This window comes from Chenopodium album, chromosome 3, assembly GCF_948465745.1.
Source record: "Chenopodium album chromosome 3, dcCheAlbu1.1, whole genome shotgun sequence".
NCBI lineage: Eukaryota > Viridiplantae > Streptophyta > Magnoliopsida > Caryophyllales > Amaranthaceae > Chenopodium > Chenopodium album.
Genome location: NC_137836.1, coordinates 9400526 through 9419151, shown reverse-complemented (window position 1 = coordinate 9419151; position 18626 = coordinate 9400526). Strand labels below are relative to the sequence as shown.

Sequence of the window (18626 nt, the reverse complement as noted above, 5' to 3'; positions counted from 1 at the left end):
CGTGATAGATCAGTCACTTAAAAGATCGGTGTTTGAATTTCGATCCGTTCGATTAACTTTTAAAGGTTTTTGCTCGTCGATAGATGTAATGGTGCGCAAATTATCAAAATCTATTTTAATTGCTTTGCATTTTGTAGTTTATTTTCTTCTTTGATAGTATTTTGCATCATCCTACATGCACACCGTGCTTTGTACCTGCCCTAAGCATACGTTTTGGACGTTTTTCGTGAGAGTGTCTTAAGACGTTCCGTAGTGGTGCTTTACGTAAAAGCTTCCATAGACATGTTTGTCATTTTACTGTATTGACTTTACAAATGTCACGTTCTTTTCTTTATTTTTGGCGTCCATAGCAAAAAGGAAGGCATAACGTACAACGTAAATTGTATGGCGTAGGTGTTGCGCAAAATTTCACCTCTTCCCAGCTTAACGTGATCTACCTCTCGTAACTAAAAGGTAGAATTTCTTTACTTTAGGCGTTAGCTAAACGAGTCGACTGGCGTGCCAAACCATTCAAGAACAGACACTTCTCAATTGGAAGCAAATACGGTAGTTAGTGAGCTTACTAGCTTACCGTACAGTTAGGGTGTCCGTCCATCCCCTGTATAAAGAAAGAAAATATGGTAGTTAGTGCACTTACGGACGTACCGGATAATTAGGGTGTCCGTCCACCCCCCCTGTATAAAGAGTGGCGTACGATTTCGCATCTATTTAGGCACGTGCCCTTAGTCTTGAGACACGTGTTTTCATCTTGTGGACAAAACTGCTGAGAAAGTTGTCGATTTTCTTCTCTCTCACTGGATTTGGATATATGCCTCAAGTCCTGAGACATGTATTTCTATCTTGTGGACACCGAATACTGCGTTTTGACAAGCGAGTGTCAAGCACTTTATATGTTAGGCTACAAATGCCCGAACACCCCTTTTATCATCTTTATAACTTGTTAAAATCAGGCTAAAGTTTTAATGACATATCGAGGGACTTTAGACCAACGATGACATGATTGAGAGGACATCATCCCCATTACTCCTTTTTAAACCAATATCTTCTCATGACTTGACATCACCCAGAACACCTTTACTTGTAAAAGCGTTCTACAATTGCAAAGGATAAATCTAGATTCTTTAGCGCGTTAAGACTAGAAAATACTTTTTCTAACCTTAATATCTATTTGTCTCAAACACTTAGCGAATCAAGGATCGTTTTGACATCCTTAACATTTTGAAAGATTCTCTATTCCTTAAGAACTTTGCAGAATAAGTCTCAAATTTATCTCCTTGACTACTTTGATCCTCGTCTTTTCTAGACTCGATCAAAGTGGGAGCTAACGTCAGACATCTACTTTTGGCCTCCTGTCTCGGCAGGAAGTGCAATGACGATAAATAAAACCATCTTCGTGTTGGATCAACGTGAAGAACACTTATGGATAACTGATTCAATCACAAGAACACAAAAATGACTAGCCTGACCCAAAAACAAATGAAATAAGGTCCAGTTAACTAAGCCCGATCATAATTAGGCTTAATCCCGAGCTTAAGACCTAAAAATGACGGATTTAAAGGCGCCTAGTTTAAAAATCAATGCTGCCGCAGAAAATCCGCGTGCGTCTCACTGAGTCGCTCAGTTGCGCGCGGCACCCCGCGCAATTGCTAGTGATGTGCTTGCAGAAGATTCATAATTTCACGAAAATATAAAATTAAATCTTACCATAATACCGCGCGCAAGATATTCAGTTGCGCTGCCCCTAGCAGCACAACCAAATCACATGTGCTGGGATGTCGCGCGTAACCCATTCAGATGTGCGCAACACCTGCTGCGGAAGAATGCTTAAAACGCTAAATGCACCCATTCCCTATAAATAGAGGCTTAACACGAGGCTCAAACAGATAAAAATTAACTAAATACACTGGCAGAAACTTTGAAACTTGTGTGCTACCAGACCCTCTTGTCCTAACACTCACCCCTATTGATATTTGTTACTACGGTGGAGGTTCTCAAACAAGAAGGAGTCCATAAGTGTTCTAAACGAAGATCTAGCAAAGAGAAGTGGTATATTCCCGAGCACTTAGATCAATCACTTTTATTCTTGTTTAAAATAACTTTAATTGAATAATTAGTGTTGTTTGATCACTTTAAACGGACTTTTAATTAATCAATTCCATATAGTATCTTGCGTTAAATAAGAATAGAATTGAAAAATTAATTGTTGATTGATCACTTAAGCCAAGGCAAATCTCGTTTATTTTGCTCTATTCACGAATATTGATTAAAGAAGAATAACGACTTTTGCAATGTAATTCCTACGTGATTGACGCATGTAAATAAAATCAACTAACTTAGTTTTAGGTATCACGTTGCATGTATTGTTTGATAATGAAATTGTGAAAAAGGAAGAGCTAGTAGAGGTCGTACTATGGCTAGGATAGCGATTACCTTCTAAAGGGAATGTTATCTTAGTACCCTCGCTCCCGAACTTATTTCTGGTTTATGTAGACCGATTTGGGCATGGGTAAACTTACTATTCGTGCTAATTATCCCTTGAACTCTACTTAGGAGAAAGGCATGAACGAGGTTTATGAGTTTTCCTAAAACTCGTTGGCGACTCCTACTTGTTTCTTACAAAAAAGCCTGATGATGGGATCAATTCTAATTCAAGGTCCCCCAAACAGTCAGGAATTCAAATCCTAATACACCCTAACAAGTGTAAAGTTCTAGGCTTTTAAAGGGCCATGGGCATTTAAGGAAAAATATCCCCTACGATAGGAACACCCTCCTTATAGTTTGAAAAAGTAGTGTAAGTTTAAGTTATTGTATTTTATTTGGCCTTTATACATAAGATTAACACAGTTGCTTGATAAGCACTTTGGCCATACATCTTAAGGCAAATTTTAATTTGTAGCTGGCCAACCGTGTGGCCAAGGTTACGCGAGTTACTCAGTCAGGAGTTACTCGGTTAGGGGTTACTTGAGGGGTTCGGTTGAAGGTAATTCAATTAGGGGATACTCATTCAGAGTTACTTGAGGGGATACTCGGTTAGGCCAGTGTTTACTTGAGGGGTTACTCGTTCAGGGGTTACTCGATCAAGGGTTAGTTGAGGGGATTGGTTAGGGATTAGTTAAGGGGTTACTCGGTCAGGGACTACTCGGTTAGGAGTAAATCAAGTAACCCCTGACTGAGTAACCCTGGCCACATGGTGTGGCACCACACAGAAAAATCCCCCATCATTTAATTTTATTCTTTTGAGAGGTTCGTATCTTAAATTTTTTATGATTAACATTGACAAGAATTTATGATTATTGTACTACTTTGCAGAAATTAATTGTTATACTTATATTCAATTAATTTAAGGTTTTACGGGAGATAAAAATGAATATTGTTAGTAAATCGTGCATCGCACGGGTGCTATAGTAGTTATTGTGATTAAATTAGATGCCACGTTAGATTAGATTAGATTAGACTTGTGTAGTATTAAAAAGTATACCTATAATAATTTATAATTCTTTAGAAAAAATTTATATTTTATTCTTAACAAAACATCACATATTACAATAAGATGAATATTCAATTAATAACAATAGAATTTTACTCCTATACGAATAACCACGTAATTATAATTATAAAATATGTCCATGTATTATTAATTTTTTTAGTCTACCTTTAATTTACCATCGAAGCTTTTGAATCATGCATGCTTCATATTCGGTTGTAATAATATTTTCACTTAAAAAGTGTTTCAATTTTTTTTCTTTAAAAAGTACTACTAAATTTAATGCGATAATTAATATTATTGTTAAACATGTCACAAATAAGTACACTCTACCCTCTAAAATGGATGTATATATATATCCGGGACAACGCCTTATACGATCACAATAGATACAAACCCTAGTTTCTTCCTAATTTTCTCATTCTTCATCGATCATGTTGAGCCTTATTGTATTTAACTCATACACAAATTGGGCTAATATTAGTTTAGGCCCTAATGGTGCTAATTTGGGTTGTATATAAACCTCACTTAACGTTAATACTAAGGCCTAGAGGTGGGCATGGGTCGTGTCGGCCCTCAGGCGGCACAGGCCCAACACGAGATTGGTCCCGCCACGTCACAACACGGTGACTGAGGAGTGGATTGTGGGCCGTGTTGTGAGCATGATATCAAGAATCCGGCACGAGCACGACACGAACCTGCGAGCGGCACGGTAGTTTGGCCCGCCAACACGGCACGCCAAACACGACCATAAAATTACATGAATAATAATAAAGAACTATATTAATAAAAATAAGAATAATAAAAAGAAAAATGATATAATAATAATAAAAGCATAAACATAAATTAATAAAACTATTTAAATAGTATATTCAATTTTTAAAAAATTAAAAAATTATAGGCGGCCTGGTGCCTAGCACGGCACGCCAGGCACGTGGGTAGTGTTGTGCCTTGGGCTAGGTGTGCTAAATGGTGGCCCGATATGGCACGACACAAGCCACCACCACGCGGCGGCCCATCACGACATGTTGCCCACCTGGTAAGGCCCCTTTCGTTTCACCTTATTTTTGCTAAACTGAAATTATTTTTATCGAGCTGAAATTATTTTTGCTGAACATAAATCATTTTTACTGAACTTAAATTAATTTTATTGAACTGAAATTATTTTTGCTGAAATGAATTAATTTTAAATATTCCATGTTATATTTCTTCTTTGAAGTTACTGATTTTTACTGAATTGAAATTATTTTTATTGAACTAAACTTATTTTTACTAAACTGAAATTATTTTTGTTGAACTGAACTTATTTTTACTGAACTAAAATTATTTTTACATAATATTATTTTTTAAGGTGAAGTGAACAGGGCCTAAGTAGGTGGTAGTGGATTTGGACTTAACCCGAATCTGTGGATGCAGATCCATTTTTAACGGATATGGGTCTTCAAGTTTTGGACTCGACAAATCTAGGTCGAATCAGGGTCTTGTTGAAAAAAAGGATCAGCATCTGGGTCAAACCGTCTAACCCCCAAACTTGGATCCGTTTACTCTGTATATAATTTCCCTAAAAAAATCTAAAATTGTTTGTTTCATTATAGTATTAAGAATGTTGATAATTTTAGTAGTGATGAACATTTTCCTTTTTGGGATATGAATTTTTGATCTCATAACAGATACATCATCGTTATTTTTTCGCTTGCTCATTTATAACATCATACTTTGGTTATAATGTATATATTGGTTGCTTTGTATTTTTGGATTAGTTGTATAATAAATTTAATTAAAGTTGAACTAAATACACCCCCGGTGGAAGTTTGAAATGCAATTTTAAACCCGAACAATACATTTGTTGCAAAAATAAGGCAAAACGTATTGGACTCGAAACTGGATCTAGGTCTCCAATTTTCAGACCCGACGAATTCGGGTCAGATTTGATTCAAGGTAGAAAAACGGGTGTGGAAAATCAATTTTTAACATGGTATCGAGCCTAATAACCCTAAAAACTAAAAAATAAATTCTCTCATATAATTTAGCATATACATGTATGTCCACCATATTCTTTTATTATGATTGGAAAAATAATTCTCGAATTATCGATTCTGAAAATTATTGTCATGATATTGTAACTTATAATGGGTAGAAAAGTGAAAATAGGATAGTACACCTGGATGCATCATGCGCATGATGCACTAGATTAAACAAATAAAAGGTGGAAAGAACGTACTTGTGTTTGACAAAGATCATACATGTGTTTGATTGTATTAAATGTAATAATATAATCTTAGGGGCCTGTTGTGATTGACTGAACTGAACTTATTGGAGTTGAACTGAACTGAATTAAACTGAACTGAATATTTTATGAAAGAAGGAAATTAAGAACAAAACTGAACTTATTAGAGTTGAATTGAACTGAACTGAAAATAATCTGAAGATAACAGACCTGAATATTTTATGAGAAGGGAGAAAGTATGTTTCATGATTACATTTTATACTGTAACAATATTATGTTAGGGCCTGTTCCGATTTACTGAAAACAATTGAATTAAATTGATTGGGGCTAAATTGAACTAAACAAAGCTAAAATGAATTGTTTATGACAGAAGGAAATTAGGAATCGAACTGAACTGAACTGATTGCAGCTGAACTGAACTCAAATTAAGCTGAACAAAAGTGAGTGTTTATGAATTTTTTTCCCCTAGAGTGTGTTTGGATTGAAAGAAATAGATGGAAATGGAGGGTGTATTTTTCATTTGGTAACAATTTGAGGATAAAGGGAATTAGAGGGAGAGAAATAAAAAGATTAAATTCTAAGAAAATAATCCCTCCAACAATTAAGATATTTGAAAGGAAAAGTCTTCATTCTTCCTTCCCCTTTCTTTCTTTCCCTTACCTTCCCTTCACTTCACCTGCCTCCCCTACTTCCCCTTCCCTTAAAATTACCCAAACAAACTGCTAATGCACTTGGATAATAAAATTGATGTGAGTGTATATTGGGTCCTACTACTACTTCATTTTTACATGCTTGTTATTTTCATTTCATTTATTATTAGTATTACTAATACAAATTTTTGTTTTCTAACTTCTAATCGAGAAGTTGGAGTCCTTCAAATATCATAGAAGTGTACTAGGTTTAGGTACAGCGGTTTACCTACTAAGGTATTAAAATATCTCCAAGCACTTGGTCTAAATTTATCAAATTCAATACACAATGTACAACTTCTAACTAGTAACTACTACCTCAGTACCTTTACCTCCATTTCGTTTTAGTTGCAAATAGTAATATTCTCCAATTGGTACACAAATACACATACACAACATCTTTCTGATAGATAAGAGCATCCCTTGATATGGAGCTCTTGTAGTGAATTGAAGTAAGTTGGCTAAATGACTTGGGCAAACCCACCAGAATAGGACAATCTTCAATTTCAATTGACCATAAAATCATGTAACTAAATTGGAAGCTCCACTAGGCAACTACATTTTCTGATATTGAAGAGAAGCTGCAGCTGAGTGTAAACCATTTGGCACACTAGCCATTTTCAGGTTTTTGATAAACAAACTCTGGAGGGTTTTTAAGTCGTATCCCTTTTCCAAATCTAGCTCGTTAAAATCCTCTAGTTCTAATGTGTGAAGCTCAACAAGGTACTTCGTACAATTTGGAAGACTTGTCGATTTTAGACATTTATATATGGACAAACTTTGGAGGGAATTGAAGTTAGGTGCCCAATATTGGGTAATTCCAAGTTTCTCTTCTTGAGAAACAAAGTTTGTATCTCATGGGGTTAAATTTGGAATTATCCCACGCACAGTTAAGGGTAAGAACGACTTTTTCTAGTTTCTAACAATTTGTAAATTGCCAAGCGTTAAGTCTACTGTTAACGAAGTTACCCCCTTCCTCCATCCATTCTCCAGTCTTTCAACTCCATCAATGGAATAAAAAACCTTTAACGTAGAAATCAAAATACACGCACATTTTTAATGGAGGTGGAAGTTAAACCATGCCCTAACTTCTCCATTATATCTTGGGGTTTTTTGTTTTATTTGGCGGCGAAGTTGCCGGAAAGGCTAAGGAGGTTGAAGAAGGTAGGGAGCGACAAGATCTGGAGACGAACTGAACTACACTTTCGTTCAAGTTTTCCGACGGTTCCTTAGATTTTGCTACTGGATCGCTGCTTCAAATTACAATGCTTGGATTGATGTTCAGAAACGAGATTTAACGGTAGTTTGAAGTTAAAACCGTTTATCAGGGCCCACATAAGCAAGTTGAGTGGTATTTATAGTCAGCAAAAAATAGTAGTAGTTTACAATTCCCAAAGCGCAAAAATTTCAAAATTGCCATTAGAGAAACGCTACTTGTTTCTCAAGAAGAGAAACTGGGGTCCCCCCCCCAATATTATCATTGTTCCATAATAACATTTGTCTTATATATGAATGAAAAGACAAGAATTGTATATAACTCAACTCATTCAACTTGGTGGCAATTAAGCTTACTTCGCATGTCGTCATCTTGAAATTCTTTAAGCTTTTTAATTCACATGCATACACCCCTCGGCAATTGGACACATCCATGTATATCAAAAGTTTCCAGGTTTCAATAGATTGCATATTGTTTTTAGATGTGATTTAATGATGGGACTAAAATACAAGTCAAGATATCTCAAATGCTTCAAGTTTTCAATCAACTTTGGCAAACTCTTAAAACCAAAGATGCCCAAGACCCAAGACACGTAATCAACTGAAACCCCTCAAGAATGGACTGGCTTACATGCTGTTCCATTATATAACTTAATCGAAATGTTCAGGCTTTCTTAGCTTTTAGAAGCTCTATAGGAAACTCTTGATCTTTAAGGAAATTAGGATCCTCGTAACCCCAAACTATATGCCTAGTAAATTCTACATTTTCCATCTTGCCCAAAGTTATAACAATCAATTCTTCCCCCATAAATTTCACAGCTAGATCATGAAAAAGATCATGCATTTTACTCTCTCTCCAAATTCCCTCAATATGAGTACTCGATTTGAATTCCATGAAGTAAGAATGTCCCCAATCTTCAATACTCTTTTTTCTTATTGTCTTGCAGCAGCAAACCCAAGGCACTCCACATATATGGTACAACATTCGAACAAAGATCCAAATACCTTGCATATAATGACATGTAAGCAAAACATGGTTCTAAGTGGGAAAGAACATTGTCATAACTTAATCTTAAAAGTTGCATGACTTTATCATATTTATAATCCACCTCTGTAAAACTATCCACATTACAAATTCATTGCCATTCTTTCTCATCCCTCATGATAGAGTATAAAACATATTCCTGGGTCTCAACCATCAGCTTAAGCTTTTGGTTGAGATGATCTTTTAATACCTCACTCCTCTTAACAAGCTTGCCAAAGTCTTCACAACAAGTAGGATGCCATCAAATTTCTTATCGATAGACAAGCCAATATCACAAAGTTTGGAATATTGATCTTTAAAAGTCAAATTCTTGAAAAGTGACCAGCAAGCTTCATCTAAAAGACGATCTAAGTTTTTTATTGACATGTTTGAGTGATTGAAGCAACCTTAGAGTTTCGAGTGGTGACTAAAATTACGCTCCTTGCTTTACCAACATCGAGCACGGTAAATAGATCCCTCCATATTGCAAAATCCTCTACCCAGACATCATCTAACACAAGCAAATACTTTTTCTCATTTAACATATTATGAAGCTTTTCTATTAGAGTTTCATCCAATTGTTGATTAGATGTATTATACCACTTCTAACTCCACCACTTTTAGATCAAAATGTCCGCTAGAATCTTGGGTATGTGAAACTTTTCTAAAGCATATACCCACAACTTTAGGGTCTGTTCTGATTGACTGAACTGAGTTGAACTAAGCTAAACTGAACTGAATATTTTATGAGAGAAGGAAATTAAGAACTGAGTTGAACAGAACTTATTGGAGCTTAACTGAACTGAATAGAACTAAAAATAATATGAAGAGAACTAGATCAAAGTGTTGTACATCATGATACACCAACTTGGCTAATGCCATTTTTCCAATCCCACATCACATCCCAACTATAGGAAGTACACAGAGGCACTATATTTATTTACAGCTGCTAATTCTTCTAATATATCCTGCTTAGTCTGATCTCTAATTCTCTTCCAATAATATCTGGTACATGGATGTATGAACTTCCATCGAAAGTATTTCTAATGTTAGCAACTGAGTACTCGACTGGTAGCTCAGTCAAACCAAATTGATTTTTCCTATACGTGATTTTTCCTATCTGAAGTTAAGGACAAAAAAAAAAGTTATCTAGTCTAGAATTAAAATGAATATTGATAATGAGTATGTAATCGTAGGCAATTTCAGTTTTTGACTTCCTGGCTATGACTGTAGCTATGATGCTTGCGCTCTTGAAATTGAAATGGCCGAGGGAACTCGTAACTACAATTGGCATATTGACACATTTATTTTTATTTAACAATTAACATAGTCGCCTTCATTCTCTTCCATGCACTCCATTATTCTCATTAAACTTGTATATATTTTTTTTAAGAACTATTTCAGCTCTTGTGAAGGTGAAGGGACTGTAAATTTATATCATAATTTTTAGGAAAATTTGAAAAATACCACCATTAAAGCACTGAATTTTGATATTACCACCTCAAGTTTTTTTTAATTTAATCGTACCACTTAGTTTTTTCCAAAATGCTAAAAAGTACCACCATTTTTCTGAGTGACGTCACCATTGGATTGTGTTAGTGTTTTCGCCCCAATTATATGTTTTAATTGTCCAGCTATTCATCCAATTAATCAATTCATAAACCCTATTTTTTTAAAATTGAGCAAAACCCTCAAATTGATACCCAAACCCTAATTACACTAATCAATTCAATTCGTTGAAAGTTTAATTAAAGAAATTAATACCCTAATTTGCGAAAAAGCTATAATTGAAATCAAATTTGCAAGATGAATAGGTAGAAAGAGGGGAAAAGAGGGAAAATGAAAAAGTGGGACCCATGATGACATCACACAGAAAAGTGGTGGTAACTTTAAACGTTTTGGAAAAAAAAAATAGGTGGTATGATTAAATTAAAAAAAAAACTTGAGGTAGTAACGTCAAAATTCACTACTTTACGTGGTAGTATTTTTCAAATTTCTTAATTTTTATGAGTTTTTGGATTCATATTCAATTCTCTCATTAAACAGTTTATCTTTATCTCCCCTCTTCAATTCAATCTATTCCTTTTCTCTCTTTGATTTTAGTCCCTCCATCTTATTTTCAAGCCTCATTTTGAATCAAAGTCCCAAATATTTGATTTCTTTAGTCATGTTTTCAGTTACACACCCATAATGATTTACTGGTATTTCCTCACTCATCTCTCAATGCAATTTCTATGAACAACCCATGCATTACATGGACCAAAAGGCTAGTTTATAAGAAAAAGTTATACCAACCAAAAGCAACCGAATCCAAAGAATCTAAAATAAACACATTGCATTAGATTAATATCAACAAGGATTAAATTATGAGCACAAGTACTCAAATAAGACTGAGGTACCAGCGAGCCCATCCCACATCAACAAAACAATATAGACAAAAAAGTCCCCAGCGACGAGGAAAATGCAAAACCATCGAGCCAGAACCTCACTGTGCTCCTTTTCATTCTGAAAATTTGATAGGGGCTGATAGCAACAGGTTAACAGAAAAATCTTAGTAAAAGGTAACTTCATGAAGGACAAGGAGATATATTTATACTGTAAAGTAACAATTTACGCATCAATAAAGGTGGCAATTTTGTCTCTACCCAACCAAAATAAACCGATGGTAAGGTCTACAGCATTTTACAAGAAACTAAGAAATAATCTAGCCCTACATAACACACTTAGAGTTAGAAATCGAGGATCAATTTTATAAAACTAGTCAGATTCTCAAAAGAACATGTCAACATTGCCTTAGTTCAGAAATTGCTGGCCTCAGCCAAATGTAGCTTAATTGCCACCATGCTTCGGTTTTGAACGAGATTGCACAGCTTGTTCAGAGACAAATGATCTATAAAAAGGTAGTTCACCATGTTAGCACCACATTAATCAACTGCAAGGAAGTGTTTACCAAGTTAACAAAGAGAGGAAAGCAATGCCTACGTACTTGTTGCAAGAAAGGAAAACAAATGATTTGCTGGGAGTCTGCTTGTTAGACTTGTTAGCAACAACATGCGTTTTTCCAGTTTGCTTTGCAGGATGTGGTGTATCAACATGGCCACTAACCTTCTTGCCCTCTAAAATACAGTCATACACTAACAGTTAACATCATTTGCTCGTATTATATAATAATACCAACAAACAAGCTTGAGATTTTTTCACAAGTAATATCTAAGTTACTACAATAACATATCAATGCATCATTTCAACATTCCTTGGAATGAAACTTATCAAGTTAAATCAGCAGTTAAATGTTAGTATAGTAACTCTTAAGGGTACAAAGGGAACAAAAAATGCACAAGATAGCATAGCATTAGACAGAATCCTAGAACTGCAAATCAAGAAAATTGAAGTCTTCCACAATCCATGCAAGTACATAACATATTATTTCTACCTTTCTAACAACCCCCATCTAACCATCCGCCAAAAATTGAATTTGCAATGATCACAAAAATATTTATCAATATTGGCTCAAACATATACCAGTTTTCTGCTGTGGAGTAGAAAACTTTGCTTTTTTCTCAGGAACTGGAGTCTTTGATGTGGATTCCCCAAGTCTCTTTTTGGCTGGCTCGGGCTAAAGCAGATACCATGTAAGCATCAGATCCATATATACTAACAAAAAGATACTTACATTAGCATGAAGCATGCAAAAGCTTTTACCTTCTTTGTCGTCTCCTCATCACTTTCCTCTTCCTCGTCGCTGTCATCTTCCTCATCACTCACTACAAGAAATAGGTCATTTTGCGACGGAAACCTTGCAACGGACTACAATTCCGTCGCAAAAAGGGTTAATTTGCGAGGGAATAAATTCCGTCGCAACTTTGCGACGGAAACAAACTTTTGCGACGGAAATTCCGTCGCAAAGTTTGCGACGGAATTTATTCCCTCGCAAAAGTTTGTTTGCGACGGAAATAATCGTCGCAAAACAATATTAAAAAAAATATATATATAAAAACATTTTGCGACGGATTCTGCGACGGAAATTCCGTCGCAAAAAGTTTTTAAATTTTTTTAAAAAAAACTGAAGTTTCGCTGAAGGAGAGAGAAAAAGAAAACGAAGAACAGAAAGAGGAAAGCGTAGAGAGAGATAGAGGAAAGCGTAGAGAGAGAAAGAAAATCCGGCCACTTCACCGCCGCTGTCGCCACCGGAACGACCGGAATCCGGCCACTCACACCTACTAACGCCCACCCCCTCCGTTCACTCCCACTCACGCGCACTCACGCCCACCCACGCCACCCCCTCCGTTCAAGCCCACTCACGCCCCTCCGTTCGCCGGCGGTGTGCAGCCACCACACCACCCTCCTTCCGGCAGCCGGATTTCCGCCACAACACCCTCAAATCCCGGTGAGTATTCCACTATCCCCCTTTGTTTTTGTTTTCAATTTAATTTTAATGTAAACCCTAACTTTTTCTAATTATGTTTTTTAATTTAATTTGTAACTAAATTTTATTATTTAATTACTTGTGTTTAGTGTAGTGTAGTTTAATTTATATTGCAATGTTAGAATTAGTTTAATTTTTAAGATATATTGCAATGTTAGAATTAGTTTAATGTATGTTAGTTTAGTTTAAAATATATGTTAGATTAGTTTATAATGTATGTTATTTTAGTTTAAAATATATGTTAGTTAGTTTATAATGTATGTTAGTTTAGTTTAAAATATATGTTAGATTAGTTTAAAATATATGTTAGATTAGTTTAAAGCCAGACTGGATCTCAAAAGACATCCACAAGATGATGATGGATATTCCCCAAGTGGATGACGTTTACAAGAAGAGGTCAGCACAGAACAGATTGAACCGACGATCTGGCTCTATGGATAATGAAATAGAACCGACCCATTTTCAAGGTTCCATCTCTGCGGTACAACATGCAAAAAAGCTGGTAAGTTGTTGTATAAAAAATTGAATGTACGTATTTATATGTGCTTAATTACATTTGTATCTAATAATACTGTTCACTTGTTCACATTGCAAGGCGGCAAAGAATCAAGGGAAGCTTCCATCAGCACCTGATCTCTTCTTGCATACACACTTCAAGGAGGTGCCCGGGAAAGGGAAGGTTCCTGCGAACAAAAGAGCGAAGGAAATTGCGGTAATAACTAGTTTTCGCCCATTTTCAAGCCACTTGTTTCCTATATTGCCACTTATGAACTATTTCAAGCCTCGAACTCAAGTAACTATGTTAGGTAGGTGTATTATGGTCAAAAATAAGCTCATTTGATAACAAATGTGAGAAATAGGCAAGTTAGAACCAAAAACGCCCCATTTTCGCCCATTTTTTCTAGTTTTAGGACCTAGTGAACCTATATTGCCACTTATAAACAATTTCAAGCCTCAAACTCAAGTAACTATGTTAGTTAGGTGTATTAAGGTCAAAAATAGGTTCATTAGATAACAAATGTGAGAAATAGGCAAGTTAGAACCAAAAACGCCCCATTTTCACCCAATTTTCCTAGTTTTAGGACCTAGTGAACCTATATTGCCACTTATGAACTATTTCAAGCCTCGAACTCAAGTAACTATGTTATTTAGGTGTATTATGGTCAAAAATAAGCTCATTTGATAACAAATGTGAGAAATAGGCAAGTTAGAACCAAAAACGCCCCATTTTCGCCCATTTTTTCTAGTTTTAGGACCTAGTGAACCTATATTGCCACTTATAAACAATTTCAAGCCTCAAACTCAAGTAACTATGTTAGTTAGGTGTATTAAGGTCAAAAATAGGTTCATTAGATAACAAATGTGAGAAATAGGCAAGTTAGAACCAAAAACGCCCCATTTTCACCCAATTTTCCTAGTTTTAGGACCTAGTGAACCTATATTGCCACTTATGAACTATTTCAAGCCTCGAACTCAAGTAACTATGTTATTTAGGTGTATTATGGTCAAAAATAAGCTCATTTGATAACAAATGTGAGAAATAGGCAAGTTAGAACCAAAAACGCCCCATTTTCGCCCATTTTTTCTAGTTTTAGGACCTAGTGAACCTATATTGCCACTTATAAACAATTTCAAGCCTCAAACTCAAGTAACTATGTTAGTTAGGTGTATTAAGGTCAAAAATAGGTTCATTAGATAACAAATGTGAGAAATAGACAAGTTAGAACCAAAAACGCCCCATTTTCACCCAATTTTCCTAGTTTTAGGACCTAGTGAACCTATATTGCCACTTATGAACTATATCAAGCCTCAAACTATTGGTTCTCATTCTTTATTTTTATTTCTGCATTGTATATCCTTTGTTTGTTACAGGAGGCGTACCAACACAGACAGGAGGAATCAAGAACCCAGGGTTCCCAACTGTCTGAAAATGAAATTTTCTTTGAGGCGGCTGGTGGTCGTAATAAGAAGGGTCGTGTTAGAGGTCTTGGTGTTGGTGCTGACTTGTACTACGGCACATCTAGGGGACGAGGATCGGGTTCTTCCAGCCAATACGTACCGTCGGTCATAACTCAAATGCAGGAAAACTTCCACAAGGAGTTGAATGAGAGGGTGGAAGCAATTGAGAGCCAGATCGATAGCCGTGTGGCGGAACAGCTCGATGCCCGAGTGGAGGCTCGAGTGGCAGAACGGATGGCTGAAATCGAGAGGAAGAACAAGGAGTTCTTAGAGGAGTTAGCCAGTAGATTTACAGGATTGACCACTCCTTTCACTTGTTCTACGATTCAGCCTCAGATTCGAGACCCCAGTAACGACCCGGGTGGTGGTGGTGGTGGTGGTGCAGGCCAAGGACAGCCAGCTTGTGTTTAGTTAGGTGTCATTTTTCGATTTTTGTATATGGATGACATTGTAGTTTTAAAAATTATATCATGTACCGTACTTGGTAGTTACGGCTACGTGTTGTATATATTTGAATTATGTTAGGGCGTGGACTTTTTGACTGAAATTATTTTAAATGCACGTATTTTATTAAACAGGATTGCATGAATACAGGTTCCAGGAAAACAAAACAAAATACAAAAAAATTAAACAGGATTGCAGGAATACAGGTTCCAGGAAAAAAAAACAAAATACAAAAAAAAAAAAAATTAAAATTACAATAACTTTGCGACGGAAATTCCGTCGCAAAATGGAGTATTTTGCGACGGAAAATAATCCGTCGCAAAAAACTTCATTTTGCGACGGAATTAAATTCCGTCGCAAAATTTGTGACGGACTATTCCGTCGCAAAAGAATCCATTTTGCGACGGAAATACATTCCGTCGCAAAATTTGTGACGGAATATTCCGTCGCAAAATGATTCCTCTTGCTACGGAATTTTCGTCGCAAATGTTGTTTTCAGCTACAACTACCTTTCCGTCGCAAAATCCGTCGCAATTCGTTTTGCGACGGATATTCCGTCACAAAAGGACTGTTTGCTACGAAAGTTCGAGCGACGCCATGCCTGTGACGGAAATCCGTCGCAAAGTCACTTTGCGACGGAATTTTGCCATTTTGCGACGAATTATTTCCGTCGCAAAACGGCCCTTTTCTTGTAGTGACTTTCAGCATCGGAACTCGCCATTTCCTGCAATAAAAGAGCATTATACAACAAATTGTCATGACACTACTACAAAATCGGCCAAAGAGACCCAATATAAAAGACTTGTTATCTACATAACGGGTCTCTTTGATCCAAGAGACCGTTTCTTATTGATAACCGGTCTCAAACTTCAAAAATGTGATAGTAAAAATATTTGAAAGACCTATTATCTAAGATAACCGGTCTCTTGCGTTTTTTAAAATTTATTTTTTTTTAAAAAAAAAAAAAAAAGAATAGTTAGAGACCCGTGGTATAAGAAAACAGGTCTCTCTTTTTTTTAAGGAAAAAAAAAATTTAAAAATCGGAGAGACCTGTTATACCACTTAACAGGTCTCCGCCCCTTATTTACAAAAATTAAAAAAATAAAACCCTAATTGCTTCAACTTTCCTGAGTTCATTTCCGCGCCTCCATCTTTTCTCTCTCTCTCTCCCCCTTCTTCCTCATCCTCTCTTTCCTCCATTCTTTCTTCTTTAAGGCAATAATTCCTGTAAGCACATAGCACATCCACAAGATTTTTAGGGATTTTTTTGCGGATGATCTTATCTCCGATCTCATTTTATTATTCTCGATTTCTTTGTATTTGTTCGATTCCGTTTGATTTTGGTTCGAAAACTCAATCTCTTCGATTCAGATTTCTTTTGTTTGAAAATAATCAATTCTCTTCGTTGTGGATTTGTTCGAAAATTCGATTTTGTTGATTTGGTTTGATTTTGTTATTTCTTTCGTTAAACCGATTAGATCGAGCATGCAAGGCACGGAGAAGGCTGGTTCCTCTTCTATTTCTTTTTTTTATGAATTTTGTTCTTGATTTTGTTATTTCTTCTTGAATTTTTCATGCCAATTTCAAGATTTATAAAATTTGACTAACATCTTCCTTTTTTTTTCCTCAATTTTTCGTCTTTTAATTCAATTTTTATTTTGATATTTTTTTACATTTTGCTGCTAGATTTTGCTTCATTAGTTGATAATGGGATTTCTGTAATTTTTTAGTCTTATCTTTAATTTTTTTTAAATATTTCTTTTTTAATATTTTATTTAGTCCTGGGGTTTTTTGAATTAGGGTTGTCACTTGTGAGTATCATGTGGAGATTCTTTGCTTTGATTTTATTTTTAGTCATCATTTTAACCAAATTTTACTTTAGATCTCTTATTTCATTAGTTATAAGTTTTTCATTATATTAGTTATAAGAGATTTAGGGTTTAGAGTGATTTACAGTTTTTTCCTTATTTAATTTTATTTTTGTTTGATTTAATTTTTGTTAAATTTTATATCTTTTCTTTTTAAATTAATTCTATTCTAATTGTTTTGATTTATTGTTCTGGAGGTTAATTTATGTTTTTGTAACTTTTTTTTATGTCTTTGTATTTGTGGTTGTAGGTAAAGATCTACAAGTTTGAAGTGAAGAAATTTATAATTGAAAATCTTTGAAGCTTGAAGAGTTGAAGTTAACATTTACAGTGTTTTTTTAGTGTTGGATTTCATTGATATTTGTATTAAGTTTGTAGTTTTGAGGTATATATGAAATTTAAGAATTATTTGTATTCCGTACGTATTCGATAATCTTAAAAATAAAAATGCAGTAAGTTATATTTTAGAATTAAAATAATTTTTTTTTTAAATGAGGCCAATGAGACCTGTTTAGTTAAATAAGCGATCTCATTTTTTCTGAAAAAGGAGACTACCTATCTTAAATAGGCGGTCTAATTTTTTTTTTTAAAATGAGACTGCCTATCTTAGTTAGGCGGTCTCATTTTTTTCATTCTAAAGACTGCTTTTAATAAAGCAGTCTCTTTGCCAAAGAGACCGCTTAGCTAGAGACCGCCTCTAAGGCAGTCTCTTTGGCCAATTTTGTAGTAGTGTGACTCAACAATACACCTTACTTTTATAACTCAGCCATACCGCAACATGAATACATTTCAAATTTACAAATTAAAACTTCGCTATTGTGGTTTGTTGAAGGTAGAAATCCTAACACATGTCTCCAAAATCTAGAAGCAGAGGATGGCATTGGCAAAGACATACAGGAAAATATTAAACAGTATACAATATCCCAAGAAACAAAGCTGAAGTTCACTTATCACTTTAGCAAAGCATTACATGGAACACATTAGAGCGAACCAAATCTAACCAATAAACATAAGAAGCACATTAGGAAGATCTAGCAATACAGCAATTGGCCTTACAATAATCAAATAAACAAAATACCTTAATATGCAAGCACTATCATAATATCAAGTGGGATGAATAGTCATAAAACAATAAAAGTGCTCAATAAGAAAATATATGATAATAATGCATTGTTCTTCAGGCACATTGACCCAATAAAATCAAAATCCAAGCACTTAGGTTTCTGCAGTTATCATAGCCTCCAAGTAATTAAATACAAAAAGCATATAGCATAATAAAATTGAAGTCAA

General features: G+C 35.2%; 2 protein-coding genes and 1 long non-coding RNA gene across 3 annotated transcripts; 2 read left to right on the top strand and 1 right to left on the bottom strand.

The window, feature by feature from the left end:
• Positions 1 to 11468: 11468 nt before the first annotated feature.
• Positions 11469 to 13410, bottom strand: LOC145624811 (histone deacetylase HDT1-like). The gene is made up of 5 exons (XM_081677898.1): positions 13394 to 13410; positions 12342 to 12435; positions 12162 to 12255; positions 11626 to 11755; positions 11469 to 11529 (listed from the first exon to the last, which is right to left on the bottom strand). The coding sequence occupies exons 1-5, from the start codon at positions 13408 to 13410 to the stop codon at positions 11469 to 11471; spliced, it is 396 nt and encodes a 131-aa protein (XP_081534024.1).
• Positions 12753 to 15594, top strand: LOC145623813 (uncharacterized). Its single transcript, XM_081676682.1, has 4 exons — positions 12753 to 13026; positions 13381 to 13567; positions 13661 to 13777; positions 14938 to 15594. The coding sequence occupies exons 2-4, from the start codon at positions 13418 to 13420 to the stop codon at positions 15433 to 15435; spliced, it is 765 nt and encodes a 254-aa protein (XP_081532808.1). The 5' UTR covers positions 12753 to 13026; positions 13381 to 13417; the 3' UTR covers positions 15436 to 15594.
• An 826-nt stretch (positions 15595 to 16420) lies between these two features.
• Positions 16421 to 17750, top strand: LOC145623814 (uncharacterized). Its single transcript, XR_014110254.1, has 2 exons — positions 16421 to 16971; positions 17587 to 17750. It is a non-coding gene; the product is annotated as an uncharacterized LOC145623814 (long non-coding RNA).
• The last annotated feature ends 876 nt before the right edge of the window (positions 17751 to 18626 follow it).